This window comes from Manis pentadactyla, chromosome 4, assembly GCF_030020395.1.
Source record: "Manis pentadactyla isolate mManPen7 chromosome 4, mManPen7.hap1, whole genome shotgun sequence".
NCBI lineage: Eukaryota > Metazoa > Chordata > Mammalia > Pholidota > Manidae > Manis > Manis pentadactyla.
Genome location: NC_080022.1, coordinates 184,307,763 through 184,329,564, shown reverse-complemented (window position 1 = coordinate 184,329,564; position 21,802 = coordinate 184,307,763). Strand labels below are relative to the sequence as shown.

The 21,802-nt window shown below is 39.1% G+C and overlaps 2 protein-coding genes across 4 annotated transcripts in view; one reads left to right on the top strand and one right to left on the bottom strand.

Moving 5' to 3' along the window:
* The window catches only part of NUP85 (nucleoporin 85), a 32,584-nt gene extending 21,459 nt beyond the window's left edge, over positions 1–11,125 (bottom strand). The window contains exons 1-4 of one of the 3 annotated variants that reach the window (XM_036899962.2): positions 10,626–11,125; positions 9,589–9,786; positions 6,799–6,867; positions 1,720–1,929 (exon numbers count right to left, since the gene is read on the bottom strand). In XM_036899962.2, the coding sequence (XP_036755857.2) occupies positions 1,720–1,929; positions 6,799–6,858 (270 nt within the window). In that variant the 5' untranslated portion in view covers positions 6,859–6,867; positions 9,589–9,786; positions 10,626–11,125. Of the gene's footprint in view, positions 1–1,286; positions 1,431–1,719; positions 1,930–6,798; positions 6,868–9,588; positions 9,787–10,625 lie in introns of those variants that run through there. The other 2 variants (XM_036899964.2, XM_036899960.2) reach the window with 2 other exon arrangements.
* Positions 11,126–11,298: 173 nt separating this feature from the next.
* SUMO2 (small ubiquitin like modifier 2) lies at positions 11,299–21,355 on the top strand. The gene is made up of 4 exons (XM_036899975.2): positions 11,299–11,488; positions 13,035–13,166; positions 18,230–18,301; positions 20,688–21,355. Exons 1-4 carry the CDS (start codon positions 11,468–11,470, stop codon positions 20,748–20,750), a joined length of 288 nt encoding a protein of 95 aa, XP_036755870.1. The 5' UTR covers positions 11,299–11,467; the 3' UTR covers positions 20,751–21,355.
* The last annotated feature ends 447 nt before the right edge of the window (positions 21,356–21,802 follow it).

Sequence of the window (21,802 nt, the reverse complement as noted above, 5' to 3'; positions counted from 1 at the left end):
CCTGGCCTTCCCAACACCACTGTAGAGCTGGATTACCATAAGTCAATCATCACTACTAGAGGTAAAGATAAGCTTAGGTCATCTTCATTCCATCTGTAAATGCATGGTTCATAATCATGCCTCAATATAAAGCACTGGCTCTCCAGAGATGCACAGATATTCTGACGTAAGTCAGATATAATGACATGTAGTTTGAAAAAGGTCCAGTGATCCTGATGTTCTGATTTTTCTTCCTGAAAATACTGACTTAGTTTCTAACAGATATTTAACATTTATAATACTTTAAATATGTTAAAATTTAACACTCTACAACAGTAAGCATTATAGAAATAACCCATGTTAACTATTTAAGATCCATGTCTCGTTTTGTCCAGTTAGCTTTGAGATGACCCTTATTTTCAATTTTTGGTTTTGTCAAGATACTGAAGATACTGCCTTGCAATCTAGTGGCTTTAGCGGAAAACTGCTGGCATCTCAACTTTCTAAAAAGCAAAAACACCTGGTCAGACAAGTTGCAGTTTAATGGGGCTTATAGAATACCAAGGGTTAGGAGGGTCAGAACAAGCCTATAAGGGACAGAAAGACATACTTGACCCAGTCAGGGAGGTCAGGGAAGGTTTTTTTGAGAAAAAGGCTTTTCAGGCTACTTGCATTTGAAAAGTAAGCAGCAGACAAACACCTAAGAGAGAAGAAAAGAGCATTCCAGGCAAGGGGAAAGGTAGGTCTCTCGTGCCTGAAGCCATGAATATCTTCATAAACATAGGTCATCCACATTTGACACACTCTCTTTAAAGAGTTCAGACAGAATTTAAAAGCAAGCAGACCGATAAAACCAGGAATAGTCTCTCGAGAGAATAAATTCCTTTAGTAAACCTCGGGCCAGTACAGCACAAGCAGACGCCAAGCTCACGGCGCTGCGATGGGAAGCTTAGTTCGGCTAATAGCAAAAAGCCTCAATTCCCCCGCTTGCTCCGAGCCCGCTCATTAGAGCACTAGGCCAACAGGAGAAGTGAAGAATGTAGGAAGGTCAGGAAGACAAGGGAGGGAGTGGGATGGAGTAGGGGCTGCGGGGCCAGACATTCAGAGAATACAAACGACTGGCAACCCAGTGACCACCGCGACCCAAACACGGGCTCCGAGTTAAGTGACCTCCGGACGGTGGCAACTGAACAGAAGGAAGGCGGCGAGCGCCTCGAGGTCGGCAGGGAGATATACAAGCCTGAAGTGAAAAACAGGCTCAATCCTCGGACCGCGAGAACAAGCAAGACTGTTCAGGGAGCCCTTACAGTGACAGCTGGCTCGCCGTCTAGCTCCATAGCGCCGCACCTCAGCAGCCTGGACCTCACAGGGCGGCCAAGACTCCCGGCTCGGGCCTCCCGCTCAGAGAGAGGACCCCGCCCTAGAGCCTCCTGCACTGCCTGCGGGCCCAAACCCCCAAAGCTGCAGGGGCCTCTCCTCTCGGCCACGACCACCCTCTGAGGCACTCCCCGTGTGTTCCTCCTTCCTGGCCTCTACAACTCGTCAGGAAAAACAGCGCTAGAGGCAGCCTGTCCTCACAGTAACCCTCCCTCCAGATCAGGCGCCGCCACGGATAGTCCCGCGCCGGGCAGCGTGAAGGCCCCCAGAGACGGCGATGGGGCTGCGCGTGCGCGGGCTGAGGCGCCCGGTCTGCAACTAGAGCCCCATCTCACTCGGGCGGGAGTAGGCGAGTAGGCTCACCTCTGGCTTTCCACGCCTCTTGTTGGTTTGTAGGTTAGCGTCGAGGCAACCGCTTCTCTGAGAGGTCCTCAGAGCTAGGGATGCCTTCCGCGAGCCGTGTCGGTCTGTCGGGCTTGTGTACGAAGGCGGACGCCACCACCCCAAAACGCTTAAGAGGCACGCAGACGAAATGGATGCAGATGAAACACCCGTGAAATCGAGACAGCTGGGCTTGTGAAGACAAATACGCGTTTGTTATCTCACCAAAGAAAACACTCAAATCAGGGAATCCCAGACCTTGTTTTGGAAAACCCAGAAGTGCTTCAATAACTTAAAGGAGTTATTTTGTAAATGCCCTACTTACAAATACAAATACATATACATAGTAGGAAAATAGTAGTATTGGTTCTAAATACCCAAATAAGCAGCTTTTTTAACTAACTTAAGATAATTCAGAATTCAAAAAGAAGTGTCAGGAAACTATGCCTGAAAATGTAGCAGCTCCCTTTCTTTAAAGGAGAAATTTGATCTGAAAACACGACTTTCACTATTTGGCTTGGGAAAACGCTTCTTTTCCTGGGGCTATTTTGAACGACCAATTTGAATTGGTGGAAATAAGTGGTTAGTTAGGAAAATCCTATCACTCCAGTAGTTTGTTCTTTTGAAGTGCAAATGGTTGAGCATAGGAAGAAAAATCTGTGTTATCACAATTTTATCCAAAGCCTATCTCTGAAGACAGGTATCCACAGGATGAAATTTAATGTAGTTTGCACAAAACTCCACACTGTTCTACCACTTGTGGCTTGATGCATTTTCCAAATGTTTCACAGTTTCACTGAACATTTCTGACATCAATGGTGTGGCTACGATGAAAAATTATGCATTCATGTCCATTCTCTAGAGGGTGAAATGAGGTCTAATGTTTTTTTAAAGTAAAATACTCAGTAGCAGATAAATTCGTTTTTAAAAAATTGTTATTACATGTACTCTAGTGATTCAACATTCTTCAAGCAGCAGAAGTTAAAGCCAAGCTTAATAAGACATTGATAGAAATCATGCCTAATTTTTCCTCAGAGAAAATTATTCTGGGGAACAGGATGAGCAGAAAGAAAGGAAAAAACAGGATGAAAGACAAAAAAGGAAAATCACTCTTCTCAAAGGGAGATTTGAGAAGAAAAAAGTGACAAAAGAGCTTGGAAACTCAAGTTTCTTGGTATTTTAAGACTAACATGTCATTTGAAGATAATGCAAGTATTGAAACTGTCTCACCTAGAGCTAGGTAAGACTGGAAATTTATTTTGGTCTAAGATCACTATTATATACTAGCAACTTTATACAATCATTTGAATACATTCATTTATAGAAAAAGAGAAACTACAGCTCATAGAGCTATTATTATTCTACATGTAAGTATTTTTCTTCTAGTTCTTTTCAACAGACTTACAAGAATGGGGTTTCAATGAGGTCATTTATGTAGTTTTTTTAAATGTACAAATAATTCTAAAGGAATACATTTGGAAAAACAAATAATCAGAATACAAATCTTTTTCTCTTCCCTGCCCTCCACAGGTTCCTCCTCTTCCTAGATTGGTTGGTTATATTCTATAATTCCTGTATCTGCTCTCAAGAGTCTTCAGTTATGCGGGAGATACTTCAACTAGAGGTATATCAAAACCCTAGGGATACAAAAGTCAAATATTTCTGAAATAAGAAATCTCCCATACTTAATTGCAAAAGAGTCAAGCCAGAGATCACTTTGTCAATCCAGAGCCAAATTTAGAATCATTCTCAGATCAAGCCAGAACTGTAAAGTATTAAGTGTATACATTTAATACATTCTAGTAAAACCAAATGTTCCCTAACCTGCAGAGAAATAAATACACAATCATTTCAGGAGACATAATTCTTTTGGAAAATAAGGTAGAAATCTATTATCAAGAGCCATATGAATATTCATGCACTTTGACACAGTAAGTCTATTAAAAATTTATTTCAAATAATTTCAAAACACAAAAGATATGTGAATTTTGGTATGTGCTATAAATAACACAAATTTTCAACCTCCACACTATTGACATTTTGGCCCAGATAATTACATGTTGTGAGAACTGTCCTGTGCATTACAGGCAATTTAGCAAAATTTCTGGCCTCAATTCACTAGATGTCAATAATACCCCTCAACAGTTGTGACAACCAGAAATGTCTTTAGATATTCCCAACGTCCCCTAGGGGGGTAAAATCACCTCTGTTAAGAGTTACTGGCTATCATGGATAGGAAGAATTAATATTGTCAAAATGGCCATCCTGCCTAAAGCAATCTACAGATTCAGTGCAATCCCTATCAAATACCAACAGCATTCTTCAACCGACAAGAGCAAATAGTTCTAAAATTCATATGGAACCACAAAAGACCCCGAATATCTAAAGCAATCCTGAGAAGGAAGAATAAAGCAGGAGGGATTATGCTCCCTGACTTCAAAGCCACAGTAATCAAGACAATTTGGTACTGGCACAAGAACAGACCCATAGACCAATGGAACAGACTAGAGAGCCCAGATATAAACCCAAGCATATGTGGTCAATTAATATATGATAAAGGAGCCATGGACATACAATGGGGAAATGACAGCTTCTTCAACAACTGATGTTGGCAAAACTGGACAGCTACATGTAAGAGAATGAAATTGGATTAATATCTAATCCCATACACAAAAGTAAACTCGAAATGGATCAAAGACCTGAATGTAAGTCATAAAACCATAAAACTCTTAAAAGACAACATAGGCAAAAATCTCCTGAATATAAACATGAGCAACTTTTTCCTGAACGATCTCCTTGGGCAAGGGAAACAAAAGCAAAAATGAACAAATGGTACTACATCAAGCTAAAAAGCCTCTGTACAGCAAAGGCATTCTACAGTATGGGAGAACATATTTGTAAATGACATATTGACAAGGGGTTAACATCCAAAATATATGAAGAACTCACACACCTCAACAACCAAAAAGCAAATAACCTGATTAAAAAATGGGCGGAAGATATGAAGAGACAGTTCTCCAAAGAAGAAATTCAGATGGCCAAGAGGCACATGAAAAGATGCTCCACATAGCTAATTATCAGGGAAATGCAAATTAAAACCACAATGAGATATCACTTCACACCAGTCAGGACGGCCAGCATTGAAAAAAAGACTAAGAACAACAAATGCTGGCAAGGATGCGGAGAAAGGGGAGCCCTCCTACACTGCTGGTGGGAATGTAAGCTGGTTCAACCATTGTGGAAAGCAAAATGGAGGTTCCTCAAGAAACTCAAAATAGAAATACCATTTGACCTGGGAATCCCACTCCTTGGAATTTACCCAAAGAATACAACTTCTCAGATTCAAAAAGACATATGTACCCCTATGTTTATTGCAGCACTATTTACAATAGCTAAGATATGGAAGCAACCTAAGTGTCCATCAGTAGATGAATGGATAAAGAAGAGGTGGTATATATACACAATGGAATACTATTCAGGCATAAGAAAGAAACAAATCCTATCATTTGCAACAACATGGACAGAGCTAGAGGGTATTATGCTCAGTGAAATAAGCCAGGCAGAGAAAGACAAGTACCAAATGATTTTCCTCATTTGTGGAGTGTAACAATGAAGCAAAACTGAAGGAAAAAAAAACAGCAGCAGACTCACAAACTTCAAGAAGGGACTAGTGGTTTCCAAAGCAGAGGGGTGGGGAAGGGCAGGTGGGAGGGAGGGAGAAGGGGATTGAGGGGTATTATGATTAGTAAGCATGGTGTCAGGAGGGGATTATGGGGAAGACAGTGTAGCACAGAGAAGACAAGTAGCAACTCTGTGGCATCTTACTACACTGATCGACAGTGACTGCAATGTATTTCTTCAGGTTTTTGGCAATAATTTAAAGCTCTAAACAAACTCTCTTTGATTTTTGTTTTCCTGACCCCTATAGGAATGGTGTTTTTCTTTAGCACCTGACCCTGGAGGAGTACACTCTGACTGCTTCACCCTATTTTTACCTTCTATTTCTATAGAAGGTAAATTTCGATTTACACTCAATAATATTGGTGAATGTAATAACATTGTTTTTCATGTGAAACCTACATAAGAGTGTATATCAATAATACCTTAATAAAAAAAAATATATATAAAAAGTTACTGGCATAGATTTTCAACCAAAGAAGAATAGAAGAACAGCTAAGTAAATACAATATAAAGATATTATTCACCTATTTAGAAGAATCATGAAGACACTGATAAGATGGGACAGTCTTTCAAGCAGTTTTAAAATGATCACTTTTGTCCCAAAAATTGCACTTCTGGGAGTCAAGAGGAACATTCTGAATAGTCACCACAAAAGAGGGAAATAAATGTCTAACAGACAAGGCTTATGCAATCATTAAAAGGTAATTGTAGTAAAATTTTATAAAGATAAAATTCAGTAAAATTTTGTAAAAAATGCAAAGTATCTATCAAAATGTAAAGATTAATGAGTATTATTACTCTTATAATCAACAAAAGTTACCTATTAGCATGTTTACTACATAATTTTAAATGTAAGAGTAAACCAAAAATTATGTATTTCTACAATTATGTGAAGAAACATATGGATAAATATTGGAAATCAAAATTGAGGGATAAATGTGTTATAAGAATGTGAATTAAAAATGTTCTTTTAAAAATATTTTACTGATATTCTAAATACATACATAGATGTATACATATGTATGCATACATAGGTACACATACATGAATAAGGCCATATTTGTAAAAACCTGTTTTATAGGCCCAGTAATGTATATATGGCCGTATAAGACTTTAAGTTGAGAAATAAAATTATAAATGTGACAAATTTATTATTGGGGGACTAAAGCTGCTCTAGCCCTGTGGCTCTAACTGTAGTAAGCTTCAGAACTACATAAATGGCTGGTTAAACCACTGATTCCTGGGCTCTATCCCCAGAGCTTATAATTTAGTAAGTCTGGGGTGGAGCCCTCATCTTTGCATTGCTAACAAGTTTGAGTATGAATGTGATGTTGTCCAGGGGACCATGCTTTGAAAATCATCGTTCCGGCTCTACTCTACCTCAGGGTGAGAGTCAGCAACCACAAAGAGTAGCTTGAAGAGTGCAGATATTATCCACATTTGGTACAACTGCAAAATAAAAGCTTTGTTCAGTTGGTTTCTGTTCATATTATAAAACAAACAGCCTTGAGTCACTGGCCTCTGCTTGAATCCAGTAATGGGCAGAGAAGTAGGATTGGAACTTTAATGGGGTTAGAAAAACTTGAAACTGTCATTCTAGTGTAGAGACTACATAACTGACAGGCATTCAACCCTAATTTAGGCATATTTGGTATTCTCATGACAACTACTTTGTTACTATTGATCAATAAATTAATATCTATTTATTAGTGGTTCTCATTGGCTATTACTGGCTGAGACTAGAAGATGCAAAATGATGATACCTGCCCTCAAAGCTACAGGACAAACCCTCGAAGCTAAGTTGTGTTTGTGCAATATGTGTATTAACATTCAAATTTAGCATATGGTATTATGAAATACATTTATACTCCAGCTGACACATATAGAGTGCTATATACCAGGTTCTTGGCTTTGACTGCTGGTACAGTTTGGGTCCATTGTCTTTGCCATGACCCAGGGATAGAAAACTGGAAAGTTTCTATGGCATCACCATTCTGACTCCTAATTGCTCCAGTATTTGGGTATTCGGTACTCAGTATTCTGCAATATTCACAGGGAGCTTAAGTATTCAACTGATCTTTAGTGAGCATGAAGGAAAATTAGTGGTATAAGTTACGCAGAATTTAGCCTGTTATAAATTCAGTTATGTATTTCTTGGGGTTTTTGGCAAGAATTTAAAGCTCTAAACAGACTCTCTTTGATTTTTGTTTTCCTGACCCCTATAGGAATGGTGTTTTTCTTTAGCACCTGACCCTGGAGTAGTACACTCTGGCTGCTTCACCCTATTTTTACCTTCTATTTCTAACACTGATTTTTGCTATTTAATTAGATTTCTAGAGGAATTAGACCTTTCTTGCCCAAGTTCCTAGTTAACTCCTAATGGTGAGAACTGCCCCCTGAACAATTCTCGCCTCATTCATTCCTTCACTCTCCAATGGGGTCCAGGAACTAAGTGCTGGGAATACAACTGTTACAAGAATATTATCTGCTTTCATAGCATTTCATTCTGCTGAGAGAGACAACCAAACAAAAACTTAAGTCAAAACAATTTAACTGGTGCTCCTGGTACTATTGTAGGATTTTTTTCTTCATGTTTTCTCTTGGCAACCCACAGGGGCCTGTTTGCAGTCCTGCGGTAATTAAATGGTGGACTCTGAGTCAGAAAGCCTGAGTTCAGTATGATACTGGCTCTGCCACTTCAAGCTGGGTGACCAAGTTGCCCAACCCCTTTAAGTCTCACTTTCTTCATCTGCAAAATGGGGATAATAATAGAGACTTTGTGAGGATTAAGGGTTTAGCATAGGATCCCCACATAATAATTACTCAATTAGCATTGTCATTGTTCTTTTCTGTTTATACTATTCCTTGCACTTTCTTTTTCCAAAGCACCCTTTTCTGGTGCACAACCAATCTCCTTCCCACCTGCATAAAAATCATGGAGGGAGAAACTTTATATTGGGGAATTTCCAGCTTTTCATAATTTTTTTTCTGGAAATTGGAGAGTCAGTATAAGATTTTAGTAGATACCTTAGGCTCAGCTCACAGAATGCCAGTTTGCTATTGGAGTATACATTGCTCACACACACACATTTGAATATGCTTAACTACTTACAGGAATTGCCTGAAAGTGATTTTGTAATTCGGCATAACTATGGAGATGGGGGTGATGGGGATATTGTAGGACACACCTGTTACCAGAAGCTAGTGACTAAACAACCATTTGATTATTGGAGGCCCCCATATTTTGATGAGGATAAGTGTAACATGACATATTCCTCTTTGATGGTTCTGCAGTCCTACGAGGCTGGGAAAGCATTTGATGGCAACAGAAGACCTGGGTTCAGCCCATCAAGGGTAGCATCTCTTTCTCTTTTTCTGCAGTAGCTGGTATAGTACCCAACAGGTTCATTCCTTGGCATACAGTAGGAGCTCAACCAACAGTACTTGCCAGTTGTGTGATATTGGGCAAGTTACTTAACTCCTTTGAGCCTCAGTAGCAAGTAAATACTACACCTACTGGGAAGGTTTGTATAAGGAGAAAATGAGCTAATATTAGTAATTACCCACTCAGTGCCTGACAGGGCAGTAGGTTCTCTTTCCCTTTCACTTCTTGTGTATTTCCTACACTTCACCCCTCCCCACACCCCATGCCCCACCAAATTATAGGTTATTTGAGTCAGGGACTTTGTCTGCCCAATGCCTACCTTGCACAGGACCTTATGCATAGTGATAGTTTCAATTTATTCACTCATTTAGTGAATCTTTGAGCACCTACAATGGACAAAAGCTTAGAACTGAGAGAGCAGGTACATCCAAGAATCCTAACTGAATATGAGCAAAGCAGAGGCTTACAGGAGGAAATGCCGAGGAAGAGCTAGGATGGTTAGCCTGGATTAGGTCTCAAAGGGCCTTCTAGGTCTCATAAGAATTTTGTACTTTATCTTGTAAGGCAGACGATTGCCACTGAAACAAGGAGTGGCAGAAACTTCTTTTATTTCATTTTTATTTTACAATGGTTTGTGTTTTTCAGACTTTAGTGTTCTCAAGAATCACCAGCAAAGCTTGTTAAAAAGGGGGATCCCAGAACCACACTGCCCAAGAATATGCATTGAAGCCAGCACCATAGATGATTCTAATTCACTTAAATACTCAGTCACAAACAGGACATACCTTAACACAAAAACACCAATTAGAAGGCTATTGCAGTAGCCTGAGGAGAGCTGACTTGAACTTGGGCTTCTCCTGTCTTCCCTGATCCATCTGTCTTCTTTGGCCTGTCTTACACGGAAGACTTTAAGGCTCCTCTTCCGCATGGAGGACAAGCTGGAAGCCCAGCAAATGCAGCCTAGCCCAGAGACTGGACAGAGTCTGAAAAGAAGTACAGATTTGGTAGGTATTTATTTATAAGGTGGAATAAACAAGAGTCGAAAGTTGATTGTAAAGGGAGTGTGTGAAGGACAGGAAGGAGTCAAAAATGTCCCCTGGCTTTCTGGCTTGGAGCAATGTTGTAAGGGAGTGCCATTCAGTGAACCTGGAACTCGAAGGTCAAAGGTCTAGACAGTAAAGTGAGGAATTTTAGTTGAGTTTGAGGTGCCTCTGGGACATACAAGTGGACATGTTTAGCAGTTGTTGGATTTATAGGTTGGAAGCTCCGAGAAAGATCTAGATTAGAAATACAGATTTGAGAATCATTAGCAAATAAATGTTAATGGAAATGGGTGAAATCATCCCCAGAGAGGGAACAGAATAAGAGAAAAGGGTCTAGAACAAAGCCCTACAAACATTTAAGGAACAGGCTGAGGAAGTAAAAATTGAAAAGGTATCAAGGACAGGCCAGAGTCACAGCCCAAAGTCACAGGGAGGGAATTCAAGAGGGACGAACTGGAAGCACACGAGATGCAGCAAAGAAGATGCGGTGACCTTGTAGAGGGCAGTTTCAGCGGAGCTTTGGGGACAGCACCAGATTCCAGTGAGATGAGTGGGGAGGTGAGGGAGTGAACATGGACATGTTTTCAAGATGCTTGGCCAAGAATGGAGAAAGACATGGTGGTAACTTAAGAAGGAAACAGAATTGAGCCTTTTCCTATGCAACTGGAGGGGTGGGAGAGAATACAGGGATAAAGGAAATAACCAATAAACCAAGGAGGGGAGCCGGACGAATCCACCGCACAGATGTCAGGATTGTTCCTAAGACAGGAGGGACCTACTTCAGTTTTTTATCCCGAGGGAAGGGGGAAATGAACGACTGCATTGGAAACTTGGTATCAGGTAGCTCTCTCTGATGGACTGTTTCCTCTTGGAAGTTGGGAGCCAGGCCATGAGTTAGGAGTTTGTAGAATGAATATTTTCCGTCAGCTAGTCAAACTGTAGAGTTACCAGCAGGATGAAAATACTTCACTGAGGTAAGAGCCTGGTGGGAACTGGGCTGAGGCTGAAGCTTTAAAATTAGAAGGATGAGAGGCTGACCCAGAAGAAGTGTGATGTTCCTCCAACCGTGGGGAAAGGTGCATCTGGGCCACTGAATAAGGTTTTTTTCGAGAACCTCATGCTGGGGCTTTGATTTAGGCTCCCCCTTTCTTGTCTCGTCAGCCTGGTTTGCCCGGCCAGTGTCTCACGTCTAGGCCTCAAGTCTCCCGATCCCCACTGAGGACCAGCTGGAAGCCATTTTGATTAAGCTCCACCACAGAAGGACAATACAGCCCCGCCCAGAGCCAGGCGCGCCCCCGCGGAGGGCCGGGTGCGCGTGTCCGCGCTTCTTCCCGCCGGCCTGGCAGGCGCCTGGCCCGGGCCGGGGTGGCGCGGGGCGGGGGGTGGGGGTGGTTATGTAAGCGTTGCGCGCTCCCGCGAAGCGGCAACCAATGAGAGGCCCTGGCGGCTCGTGCTCGCGCACGCAGGGTGGGGGGAGGGAGCGCACGACGTGCGCGCGCCCTCTCCCTCCTCCACCGCTGCCGCCTCCTTCTGCCGCTCCTGGTGCTGCTTGTGTGCTCGTTCGGTGCGGACCTGGTACCTCTTTTGTGAAGCAGCAGTTGAGGAGACTCGGGCGCTCATCATGGCCGACGAAAAGCCCAAGGTGAGCTCGGCGCCGGCCTCCTCGCCTCGCCGCGCGGACGGGGTCACGGCGCGGGCCAGGGTCCGGCCCGAGCCTGCGGAGGGCTCCTCGCGCCTTCCTGGGCCCCCTACGGGGCGGCCGCAGCTCAGGCCCCGGCGCTCCGCGCCATTTTCCTCCCTCCCCTCTTCCTCCCTCCCGCGCTGGAGGAGGCCCCGCCGTCTCCCCCGCCCCCGACCGCCTCAGAGTGCGCGCCGGGCGCGAGTTGGGCGGGCGGATCGCGAACGCCCGCGGGCCCACCGGCCGCGAGCTGGGCTTCTCGGGCCCGGACGGCCGGGCGCGCGTGAGGAAGACGTTAGGGCGCGCGGTATCCGCGGACCCCGCGACAACTCGCGGCGGGTGTTGTGACCCCCGCGGTGGCTGGGAGTTCCTTCCGTCCGGGGCTTCCCTCCTCGGAGGTGGGGGCCGCGGGCATCTGGGGACCCCGGGCCGAGCTGCGCGGGTGAGGGCTCAGGGCGAATCAATGGGTGCCGAGGGGTTACCTTCCGGCCGTCGTGAGGGGCCGGGGGTTGGGGCATTCCTGGGAGTATTTCCCATTCTCATGGCCTCAGGGTCCCGGGGGGATGGGCAGGGACTTTTCCTTGGGTGCCAAATAACCCCTAACCTGCGGAGACCGTGTGGTTTCGAGAAGTTGGAGGCAGATGTACGAGCAGAGAGACTATGAAGGGCTGAACTTTTTAACGCGTGTTTTGAGGCACCACACCGGTCTTGCAGTGAGGGATGGGACTTTTTCCTGGCGTACGGGACTTTATTTTGGTTTGATTTGTGACAGCCCTCCCCCCACCCGCCCCCCGTTAGGGGCTACGGAATTGCTTCTGTATTTGATTTTGACGAACTTCAGATTGGGTTGAAATCTACAAGGAAGACTTGGAATAAAACTGCCATTTGACCCATGACAACAAAGGGGAGGGGGAAAAACAGAGCTTTTAACTAAAAATTAAAAAGTTGCTGATGGAGGGACCATTAACCGTGGTTGTGAGTTACTTACCTCTCTTCAGAGAGAATGTAAGGATATTCCTCAGTTTTATGTAGTTAGAGAAGGTGAGTTTGGTGATTTTTTTAACGAGAATTGTAATCAGTTTTGAATTGCATACTCTAGATTTTTTTTCTTGCATTCTGTATTTAAAGAACTTTGAAAAGAGACAGGTTTTTAAAATCTTTTTAGGGGAAGGGTAGATTCTGAGAGTGATCTAAAATGTGCCATTTTAGAAAATTAAGATTCAAGAGAGCATTGCAGTAAATCGAGTGGGACCCAGCTTTAAAAATCGGTAGTTGCCACTGATAGTATTGTGTGTAGGTTTCTCTACCGTTTCTGTGACAGCTATTTAGTATTGTTGCTCCAGGATTTCTCATCTTTTAGACTGATTTCAACTGCTGAAACAGCTGTATGCTCTTTTATCATAAAGAGTGAGAAACCTGTTGATTTCTGAAGAAACTTGGGCTACTGCTGCTTTAAAAGGTGTTTGTTTTTCACATTTTCCAAATTACACTTTTATTTTTCTTCCAACAGGAAGGAGTCAAGACTGAGAACAACGATCATATTAATTTGAAGGTGGCGGGTCAGGATGGTTCTGTGGTGCAGTTTAAGATTAAGAGGCATACACCACTTAGTAAACTAATGAAAGCCTATTGTGAACGACAGGTGAGGAACTGATGTGTACTTCCACTAAATAAAACTTATTTTTAAAACACCCTTTTTTTTGAGACTAGAAATAGACTAAGTATAATATTACAATAGATTATCTTTGGTAGAATGAATATGTGCTCATGTGCTTGACAGATCAGTTTAATCATACACTTGGTATATTGATTCTTCGTGAATACTCTTAGGGTGGTTTGGTTAATATTGTATATGATTCTAGTCCTATGCAAGAAATGCATCACATTATATTCACATGTGGCTTATTCCTAAGGGCGTGCAATTTTACTTTAATAAGAAAAGAAGAATGAATTGGGTAGAATTTTTTGTCAGGCTCTTTTTTATCCATTTAACATTTTGTGTCAAAACAATTTTGAATATTTTAACCAATTTGGAAATAAGTGAGTTGAAGGACATTGCAGCTTTCCTGAAGGATGTGAAATTGTAGTATTTTCTTTTTACACTAACAGCAGAGGTCAAGAAATTTAACCACCTGAGCCAAGCATAAACATTCCTATATATATTTTAACATACCTGTATTTTAAGGACTTTTGCATTTTATTCAGAAAATAGTAAATAGACATCAAGAAGAGGAAGTAAAATGCTGGGAGGTAACTGGGAGATAAATGCTAGCTTTACTGGGAGGTAAATGCTAGCTTTAACAAAGACAAAGAAACTTGCTGTTATGTTGTTGAGTCTGCAACTATGCAAAGGCAACTTTAAAGATTACTTTTGCAAGTATTACAAGAACTGATACCTTATTATATCTGTTAATCCAACAGTAACCTGGCATAGTGTTCTTGTTCAACCCTGTTGCAAACATCATCTTGTAGACTAAAAGAACTTTATTACATTGTGAGTTGTCCTAAAAATAAACTCAAAATAGAGTAAGTCTTAAAACTACAGATGTTAGGAAATTGAGTTAATACTTAGGCTTCTTCCATGAACCATAAGGTGTTTGAAAAAAAACTGAAGCTATAAACTACTTTTTAAGTTTGAAGTTTTATTTTATCCCTGATTTTTTAAATAACATAATAAGAGACTATTGTGTTTTATAATTCTTAATGTGTGAATTTAAGAGTTCCTTACAAAGATTATACTCTTCAGTGTACTTTTCCTTGAAGAGTTTTGGTGAACTACCTCTAAGAATTAATAAATATGTATTTACTAATTATATTAAAGAATTTTTATACTTGCATTTTCCATATTTGAACATTATTGTCCCTTCAGGTTACAGGGGAGTTGAAAAATGTAGTCATTCTGTAAAGCTTTTACGTAGCAAAACCTTATACACAACAAATTCATGCTTAGATTTGGTGGTTTTCAACAAAATTGTCCGCATAACTTAACGTTAATTACTAGTAAGTTTTAGCTTTTAAATGGTCCTATTTTTAAACATAGACATAGAGCAAACTTGAACTTTACCTACCCATGTGCCCACCACGTAGATTCAACCATTAATATTTTACTATATATAGCTATTGGTACCCTCTATCCATTTTAAATGGTCATATTTAAGACTTCTGTATTCTTGCAGGAGCCCAAAAGAGCTTTTTATTTATTTGGTATTTATCAGATTCCTGCCACGTGCTGGGCACTATCCTATGTATCAGAAAAGCAAAACGCATCCTCTCTATTCCAGATTGTCCTTATAGGAGATTGTCCTATAAAATCGAATTAATGGGTCAGTCAATAAATTTGAGTTTTCATGCTCTGTTAAATTTAGTATATTACTCAGTGTAAATAAAATTTTCCTTGTATTAAGTTTAAGGCTGTATTTGACTAAACTTGTTGGGGCCACTCTTAATTTGTACTGGAGGAAAAGAAGCATTGGTAATCCATAAAAAATAAAATTCCACTGAATATTTCTTGGAATGCAAATATGACTTGAAGTTACCTAGGAAGAATTTGGAAAGGTCCCATTTTCCTCTTAAATTGGGACTAACCTTGGATTTTTGAGTGAAACGATACCTGTTTTCCAGTGGTTTCTCACATGCTGAAGAAGAGGGAGTTAAAATACCACCTAATTGGATTAATTCCCTGTTTTTTTTTAAGTGTACCTACAGGTTATCAAATATCTAAAACACCCAGTCTAATTTGCATAAAGTTTTTGGCATTTGAGGATTCTTGACTAAGGCGTTCCTATCAAGATTAATTGAATGCTCAGACTTCTAATGAATATGATTTGCAGAGTGGATGTCTGACAGGCATCTGAGACTGAATATGCAAAAGAGAACCCTTGATTCTACTCTAGAAATCTTTGGCTGATGTCACCATTCAACACCATTCTATATCTAGTTGTAAGGTCAAAACCTTGCTCACTTTTCACAATGCATATAGACTCCATTAGCAAATTCTGTTCTCTACCTAAACCTGTTCAGTCTAGTACAGTAGCTACAAGCCACATGTGGCTAGTCCACATTTAGATGTGCTGTATATTATATGCCTGATTTTGAAAACTAAGTATGAAAATAAAATCTAATTTAAAATGTTGATTACATGTTGAAATAATAGTATTTTGACTATGTTGAGTTAAAACATTAAGATTTTACCCCTCTGACTTTTAATGTGACAGCTAGATAATGCAAAATTGTATATGTGATTCACAAATTTGTATTGGATGGTGCTAAGCCCTCAACCATTATATTCCACTCTTGCTCTGTTACTACTTGAGAGGCTTCTCTGATCAATTCAGAGTGCCCTTGCTCCCATCATTCAATCTTTTTCACTTTTTTTGTTTTGGTTGGTTTTATACATTGATCACTATATATTTATCTCTACTGAAAGGTAAGCTCCATGAGCATAGGTACTTTTTGTTCATTATTTCTGTAGAGTCTAGAGTATTGGACATATAAAACATGTTCAGTAAATGGCTTGTACAATGTTAAAAGAACATTCTAACTAGTAACTCCAGAGGTTGGATAAGTTAAGTTTTCATACATGTGTAGAATTTGACAGTTTGCCCACTGTCAGCTGCATAGCTTTCAGCTAACTGAGTACTACATTCTAGTGTGGATTTATTCCAACAGATTATTTCATGGAGTATCAGGTAGTTTCAGAGAGCTACAGATTCATTGGTTTAGTCCAAATCCATTTTTGTGAAATGAAGAAATGGGACACCAAAGAGATCATCTCAAGTGACTTCCAGGGCACAATTCTAAAGCTCAGAGAAGATATTTTTACTGAAGAGAGAACCCAAATACTAGTTTAATATAAATTCATTGTTTGAATTTACATGATTTGTAGAATCTTAACAGGCAGGTTTCCTAAATTTTGGACTATTGATTAGCAAAATAGCTTTTACTGAAAAGGAACAGCATAAAGACAAGTAGCAGTAAAGGAACACAGTTTGCTTGTGTTCTGTTGGCCTTGCCGTCTTTCCCACCTTTGTTATAAAAAGCGTAACACTGACCTTATCACCTTATCAGTGGATGTAGTGAAGAACCCAGTATGTAGCAGGAGGTATGTAGTATTTTGTTGAAGCAAGGAGTCTTGAATGTAGCGTTTGCAGATCTGTAATACTTAGTAATTAATGGCTTGGCATTTAATTATTAGTTGCTTTGTATAATAGCAAGTTAAATTTGAACATCTTGAAGCATGAGTTAAGATTATGTATGTCACCTACCTGATGGAGGATTACATGTATTCAAGACAATCCAAAAGTGGTAGGAGTCAAAGACTATAGAGTTTTTAAAGGAAAGCAATGGGATTTTCACATTACACATAGTTTTAAAGACTTATTCAGTGAACTTTGTTAAATCAAGGAATATATGTGTTATACAGCTCTTTATTGAGCACATTGTTAATATTTTTAGTTCTAGGAACTCAGTTTTTCTCTTACCAATTGAAGCAGGGAGTTTGTGTAACCATAATTATAGTTTGTAATTTGAGCATGACAACAAATGTGATTTTGTAAGATGCTTCTTAGCTATTTTTCATGTTAATATAGCCACAACATACCTCCAGAGATACTTTTCCTTTATTGTCATTTGGCTACAGTTATCTGTTGATTAACAGCTTTGTTGCTTTGCTCCTTTCCGCTTTGCCCCGTGCCTGTGTGATGTAATGTTTGATTAGTAAAACACTGTAATCCCCGTTGCAGAAGGACAGTGGTGTAGGCCTATTTATCTCCATAAAGGTATAAAAGTTTCTTGAAGCTAAACTCTAGAATTGTAATTTTAAAATCACCTTTTTGTAGTTATACTTCTCCCCAACTTAGGAGCTTTCGCTGTATTTTTAAATAAAAAAACATAGTTTGATGAACATGCTTTTCATCCATTTTATTCCATCAGTAATTTAGCACCTGCTAAGTGCAAGGGATACGTTGTAACCAAGATAGTCTAGGTTCCTATCCCTCCTGGAACTCATTTTCTAGTGAGAGATTAACGAATATTGCAGGTTTGGGTAAGTTCTATGAAGGAAATTAAAAAGCAGGTGCTTCTTTTGAGGTAGTCCAGGAAATTTATGGGTGGGATTTGTGGTCTTAATGGATAGTTTTAGGACAGTTATGGTGAAAATATCCTGACTGCCCAAGGATAAGAACTTGTTGAATGCCTGTGGTCTGCCTAGCATTGTGTTGTATTGGGGCATAAGTTACTTTTGCATAATGGTAGGAACTGTTTGCCTAGAACTGTACGTAAAGTAACTTCCATGCAAAGTTTAGTCATTACACCTTTTTAGGTGATTTCTAGTTTTCATTGTTAAAGGTGTTACTCTTCTGGAGAACTCTTGAACATGCATTGAGGAATGTTGCTGTATCTGTTACTTTAAAATTTCCTGTAAGTATTTAACTCTTTTATAAACGCACTATGTGACTCAAGATGTGATATATTCAAGCTTGGCGTAGCTATGGTCTCAAAAGCAAGACAACATTTTAAAAAAGACGTTGAAATAATTTTCTGAAAAAAATCAAGACATAAAGTAAAAATCACCCCAAATCTTTTACCCTCATACAAATGTTAGCATTTTGATTCTTAGAGGTCTCTTTTAATGTATTCATAGCTATTCATGCATATAGTTTTATTTATTTATTTATTCTCATTTTTACTGCTTTTAAACTCTTTCAGGGTTTGTCAATGAGGCAGATCAGATTCCGATTTGACGGGCAGCCAATCAATGAAACAGACACACCTGCACAGGTAAAAATCTTTGTTCTAGCTAGAAAAATCCGTGTTTTTGTAGTTCTCCTAACAGCTTTATTAATTTGTGAACTTTTAGACATTGAATATAGTTTTTACCAGAGTTCAGAGCTGTTTACAGTATGACCAAAGGGGAACAGAAAGAAAAACAGGAATAGATTGCAGAAATGCCAGTGGTTTTTAAATAACTGTTTTATCACTTACTAAAACTAATTGGTCATTTGGTTACTTGAATCCATATTTTCCTTATTGCCAGCATTTGGAAAAATAAATAAAACTCCTTTTTTGTTAGAATGTTTTTTTCCTTTTGTTATTGTTGCTGCAGCTCTTGAGCATACTCAGGGTTCCCCACCAGGCATTGGTTGGCTCTTGATCCTGAACATTTTAGCTCTTCATGCTGAATTCTCTTTTACCTGTCCTTGTGAACTAAAGGTAACTGATGGCTCTAGCTGTAGTCTCTTGATAGCTTAGTTTGACAGGCAGCGCTTTCTGTAATAGGTGGCTTTTCAAACCCCTAACTACAAAAGGTAATGCTATCTGATCTCTTAATCTCTCTATGCAGCAAGCACTTCAGTTGTTCTGTTACTTTGTAAGGGATTGACTGGGCTGGCTTCTGTGGCAGAAGCTCATTGTCTGTCTTTCTACCTTCTTAAATTCCACTTGAGATTTAAAGTTTTGGGGGAAAATTTTTTGATAGAAATTTAAATTGGAGGCCTTTAACCTTTGAATTTGTTTTACTACCCCATAAAAACTAGAAAGTGGTAAATATGATAAATATGAGTGAAGCGGTATAACCAGATTGTGGCTTTGTTGAAAATCTTCAAAAGTTTGAAATGTCAAGTTGTACTGGAGGAAAGAATATTTTGGAAGAAATTTCGCTTTGTGAGTCTTTAAGAAGCAATTATAGACATAGCCACAAGGAGGAGTTGAATTCTCTTGAATGACAGGGAGAAAGAAAGCTCTCAGTGATCGAAAGCTTTTAAAGTTTCACTATAAAATTTAACATTGGCTGAAGACCTGTTTTTATGGTTTTAAAAGAATAGAAAGAACCCAATATTCTAAATGCTGATGATTAGAATGTATTTCCTGTCTTTTGAAGCCTTTACCCACTACCAAAAAGAGGTTCTAGCACTTTGCTTCTGTGCTAGTTGCATGTATTAAACTGTGAGGAGGATTTGTTGAGAACTGCATTAAAATATCTTCAAATTGAATTTGGAATTGAACCCATTTTAGAATGAAATTGGTACATTTTAGAATTGTTCTCCCAATATTTATTAAAGAGCAGAATTGTGATTAAATTAGAACATCTTAGCAGCCAATTTTAATTGTAATATAATTATGTGCCTATCATTCTGTTAAATACTTTCTTTTAACTCATTTAGTTATAACTGAATGCTATTCTGTTCTACAAAAGAGGAAATTGGGGCTTAGTCATTAATATTTTAATGCCTTAGCCCTACTTTTAGTATATTTTGTTAGAAACAGTTCCCTTTCTTGGCTTTATTTTAGGTGCCCAAGGTTCTTGTTTCATCTTCAGAATTACCAGTTTGTAGAAAGATTTTTTCCAAGGGTAATTACCAGCATAATAAACTGTTAAAAGGTTTATTTACATTAGTGTTGCCATATGTACTGAGACCTTCCTACTGTCAACATAATTATTTATGTGTAATGTGTGGGTAGTGAACCTTAGAGACATAATTTGTAAATAGCATTTTAATTTTTAAATTAGTTTTAAAACAAGTATTTTCTCGCCTATTTCCCTTCCCTTACTCCACAGAGGTAACTGCTATGTTGTACGTAGGCAGGGCTATATTCATTTTTCACACAATCTTTTAAAAAAAACCAAATGTAATCATACTATAAACTGTTTTGTTGCCTTGTTTTAAGATTGTTTTAGGCTAATTCTTTATCTTAGGTATCTTTCTGTTTCTGTACATGTAAATCTACTTATGTTTTAGAAACGGCTACATCGTATGTCATGTATGCATATACCATATTTCTTTGGATTTCTATTGAAATTTAGATTGTATCCAGCTTTTTGCTTATCTAAGTAACATAACATCTCAGTGAGATGCTTCCCACATATTCTTATTTTCAGTAATTAAAAGTGAGGTGATTTAACTCATGGACATATTCAGCTTTTTAACTTAAAAACTAAATTTTTTATAATCTTCATGAAAAAGAAGAATTAAAAAGAAGACCAAACGAAAAATTAACTTAAACCTTAAGTCTGATGCTACATTAAGCTGTGGGATGTCTAAAATAATGAACACTGTAATTGGGTGGAACTTGCACAGTTTTTCAGGACATTTAAGTCTGATAGTTAGAAATTTTAAGAGCTGATTATAAATCAGTGGCTTTCAATTTTCTTTCTCTTTTATGCTAGTTGGAAATGGAGGATGAAGATACAATTGATGTGTTCCAGCAGCAGACAGGAGGTGTCTACTAAAAAGGGAACTTGCTACTTTACTCCAGAACTCTGTTCCAACAGACCAAGAAGACATTCGCAATTAGAAAACCACAATTTGGTTCTACCACGTCCTGACTACTACAGTATAGTTTTCTCTATTCTTTCATTTTCCCCTTCCCCATTCCTTTATTGTACATAAAGTAACTGTGTATGTGCACAAGCATATTGCATTTTTTTTTTTAACTAAATGGCCAATATAGTATGTTTGATCAACATCAAATGGAGATGGGATGGGGAAAAATACTGGCTCTGTGAAAATACTCCCTTTCTCCATTAGCGGCATGCTCATTCAGCTCTTATCTTTATATTCCAGTAAGTTATTTTGTTTTCACTGTTAAACAACAACAACAAAAAGGAACAACCTAAAAAACCTTGCATACCTTGTTCAATTGGAGAATTTTTATGTTTCTCATTTATCATTGTAAAACCAAGGACAATTTTATAACTTTTTTGTACGTAGCTGTTACATGTAGGGCAATCTGTCTTTAAGTAGGGATAAATTACTCTAAAAGAAATGAATCCTAGATAGTTTTCCCTTCAAGTCAAGCGTCTTGTTGTTTAAATAAACTTCTTGTTTAAAATGAGCTTTTTTCTTTATTTTGAGGAGTTTTAAATAGAAAGTTAAACCTTAGAAAACATGAATGGGCCTATTAGAGGTAATGTTTCAAGGAATAAAGCTAAGTTGCATTTCTGACAGACTGATACAAAACAGTTACATAAATGACTAGCAATGGATGTTTCAGCCTCTTTGTTTAGGCAGTTCCAAATATGCAACTTTACTAGCAAAAAAATTTGGGTCATAATGTGGGTTTACTCCCAAATGTTATTTTCTGTAACCAGAGGCAGAGTGGGTTAATACATGCAACTAGGAAAAGTTCTGATTTGTTAACTGCTGATTAAGATTACTTACCCATTGTAGCCCTCACTTTGATGAGTGAATGCTCCTTAACCTAAAATAGAGTCTTTGTTAATATTTGAGAATGTTGAGGGATAGAAAATGTTCATCTGCATATATCTACTCTTATAGCTTT

Excerpts from the sequence above, each read along its gene's own strand:
- SUMO2 (XM_036899975.2), top strand. The coding sequence starts at position 11,468 with ATGGCCGACGAAAAGCCCAAG. Across the intron at positions 11,489-13,034 it reads TGGCCGACGAAAAGCCCAAG|GAAGGAGTCAAGACTGAGAA; the intron begins GTGAGCTCGGCG and ends TTCTTCCAACAG. Across the intron at positions 18,302-20,687 it reads AAACAGACACACCTGCACAG|TTGGAAATGGAGGATGAAGA; the intron begins GTAAAAATCTTT and ends CTTTTATGCTAG.